Source organism: Tenrec ecaudatus, chromosome 10, assembly GCF_050624435.1.
Source record: "Tenrec ecaudatus isolate mTenEca1 chromosome 10, mTenEca1.hap1, whole genome shotgun sequence".
Lineage (NCBI taxonomy): Eukaryota > Metazoa > Chordata > Mammalia > Afrosoricida > Tenrecidae > Tenrec > Tenrec ecaudatus.
The window spans coordinates 151,163,661-151,165,780 of NC_134539.1; the positions used below are offsets into that span (position 1 = coordinate 151,163,661).

The 2,120-nt window shown below is 56.0% G+C and overlaps 1 protein-coding gene across 1 annotated transcript; it reads left to right on the forward strand.

Annotated features, from left to right (window-relative positions):
* The first annotated feature begins 335 nt into the window (after positions 1 to 335).
* SSTR2 (somatostatin receptor 2) lies at positions 336 to 1,561 on the forward strand. The gene has a single exon (XM_075559433.1). The coding sequence runs from the start codon at positions 362 to 364 to the stop codon at positions 1,466 to 1,468; it is 1,107 nt and encodes a 368-aa protein (XP_075415548.1). The 5' UTR covers positions 336 to 361; the 3' UTR covers positions 1,469 to 1,561.
* The last annotated feature ends 559 nt before the right edge of the window (positions 1,562 to 2,120 follow it).

Below are 2,120 nucleotides of genomic sequence, written 5' to 3' on the forward strand. Positions count from 1 at the left end.
TTCTTTGGGAGAAACATGCATGGGACAGTCTGTTCCCATCAATATTTACAGTTCGATTCTGTCCTACATGGTCACTATGAGTCAGAATCAAAGCGATGTCAGAGTTTGGGTTGGGTTGGGTTGAGTTGGGTTGGGTTGGGTTGGGTTGGGTTGAGTTGGGTTGGGTTGAGTTAGGTTGGGTTGAGTTGGGTTGGGTTGGGCTGGGATTAAGGGAGAACTCAAGTAGTCTGGAACTGACGGACCAATCTCCCCTTCTTCCCTTTCAGATGTCATGGTGCACCCTTGACTTCCAGGGCCCATGAAGGTGAGACTAGGATCTTTGGGCTGGTTGGAACTAGCCTAACACGACGAAGCAGCAGAGATGGATATGGTGTACGAGCTATTCAATGGGAGCCAGCCATTCCCCCCTTCATCCTTGGAGCTCAGTGGCCCAGGGGCAGCCAATGGCTCCAACCAAACAGAGCCCTACTATGGCATGACCAGTAACGCGGTGCTCACATTCATCTATTTTGTGGTCTGCATCGTTGGCCTATGTGGCAACACGCTCGTCATTTACGTCATCCTCCGCTACGCCAAGATGAAGACCATCACCAACATTTACATCCTCAACCTGGCCATCGCCGATGAGCTCTTCATGCTGGGCCTGCCCTTTCTGGCCATGCAGGTGGCTCTGGTCCACTGGCCCTTTGGCAAGGCTGTCTGCCGGGTGGTCATGACTGTTGACGGCATCAACCAGTTCACCAGCATCTTCTGCTTGACGGTCATGAGCATCGACCGCTACCTGGCTGTGGTGCACCCCATCAAGTCGGCCAAGTGGAGGCGGCCCCGGACGGCCAAGATGATCAACATGGCTGTGTGGGGCGTTTCCCTGCTGGTCATCTTGCCTATCATGATCTACGCTGGGCTGCGGAGCAACCAGTGGGGGCAGAGCAGCTGCACCATCAACTGGCCAGGCGAATCCGGAGCCTGGTACACCGGGTTCATCATCTACACCTTCATCTTGGGGTTCCTGGTGCCCCTCACCATCATCTGTCTCTGCTACCTGTTCATCATCATCAAGGTCAAGTCCTCGGGGATCCGAGTGGGCTCTTCCAAGAGGAAGAAGTCGGAGAAGAAGGTGACGCGCATGGTGTCCATTGTCGTAGCCGTCTTCATCTTCTGCTGGCTCCCCTTCTACATCTTCAACGTGTCATCCGTCTCGGTGGCCATCCAGCCCACCCCGGCCCTCAAAGGCATGTTTGACTTCGTGGTGGTCCTCACCTACGCCAACAGCTGCGCCAACCCCATCCTGTATGCCTTCCTGTCGGACAACTTCAAGAAGAGCTTCCAGAATGTCCTCTGCTTGGTCAGAGTGGGCGGCGCAGATGACGGGGAGCGGAGCGACAGCAAGCAGGACAAATCGCGACTGAACGAGACCACGGAGACCCAGAGGACCCTCCTGAACGGAGACCTGCAGACCAGTATCTGAGCTACCACGGAGACCCAGAGAATCCTCCTGAACAGAGACCTCCAGACCAGTATCCGAACTGCCTGAACCATGCAGATGCCAAAGTCTGCCTGCCGGCGCGGCACAAAGCGCTCCCTCCTCCCAGCTCTTCCGACTCCCGCCCATCACACCTGGCTTCTAGAATCCCCCCCCCCCCCCCGAATTGCTCAGCATGAGGCCAATTCAGCAAACTGTGTTTGAGTTTGCTTGTCTGAGTGAACAATCTTGTATTACAGTGACTGCTCCTCTCCCTCCCCCTCCCAAATGTCAGTGCAGACAGGCAATCCCATGCCTGCGTGTGCCCTTGCGCGGGCTCAACAACAAGCAGTCGATGTCTCTGTGTGTTTGTGGGTTCCGTGCCTGTATGTGATCGTGTGTGCTTGCCTTCAGACCTGTGGGGCGCTGCTATCTGCGCCTGCCCAGCCATTACCTCCCTGCCCGTGTTCATGCGCCCAAGTGGCCAGTTCAAGTGCAAAGCACAGGTGGACATTTCTTACAATCTGCTCCCTGCCAACACGAGCTGTCAAGCCAAGGAAGTGTGAGCCCCCCCCTCTCTCAGCATGGGCCTTTCCAAGGCTCCAGGGGGCCCTAGCGCTGTGTTTGTACAAATGCTCAAGTGGCCAGTGGGGAAAGC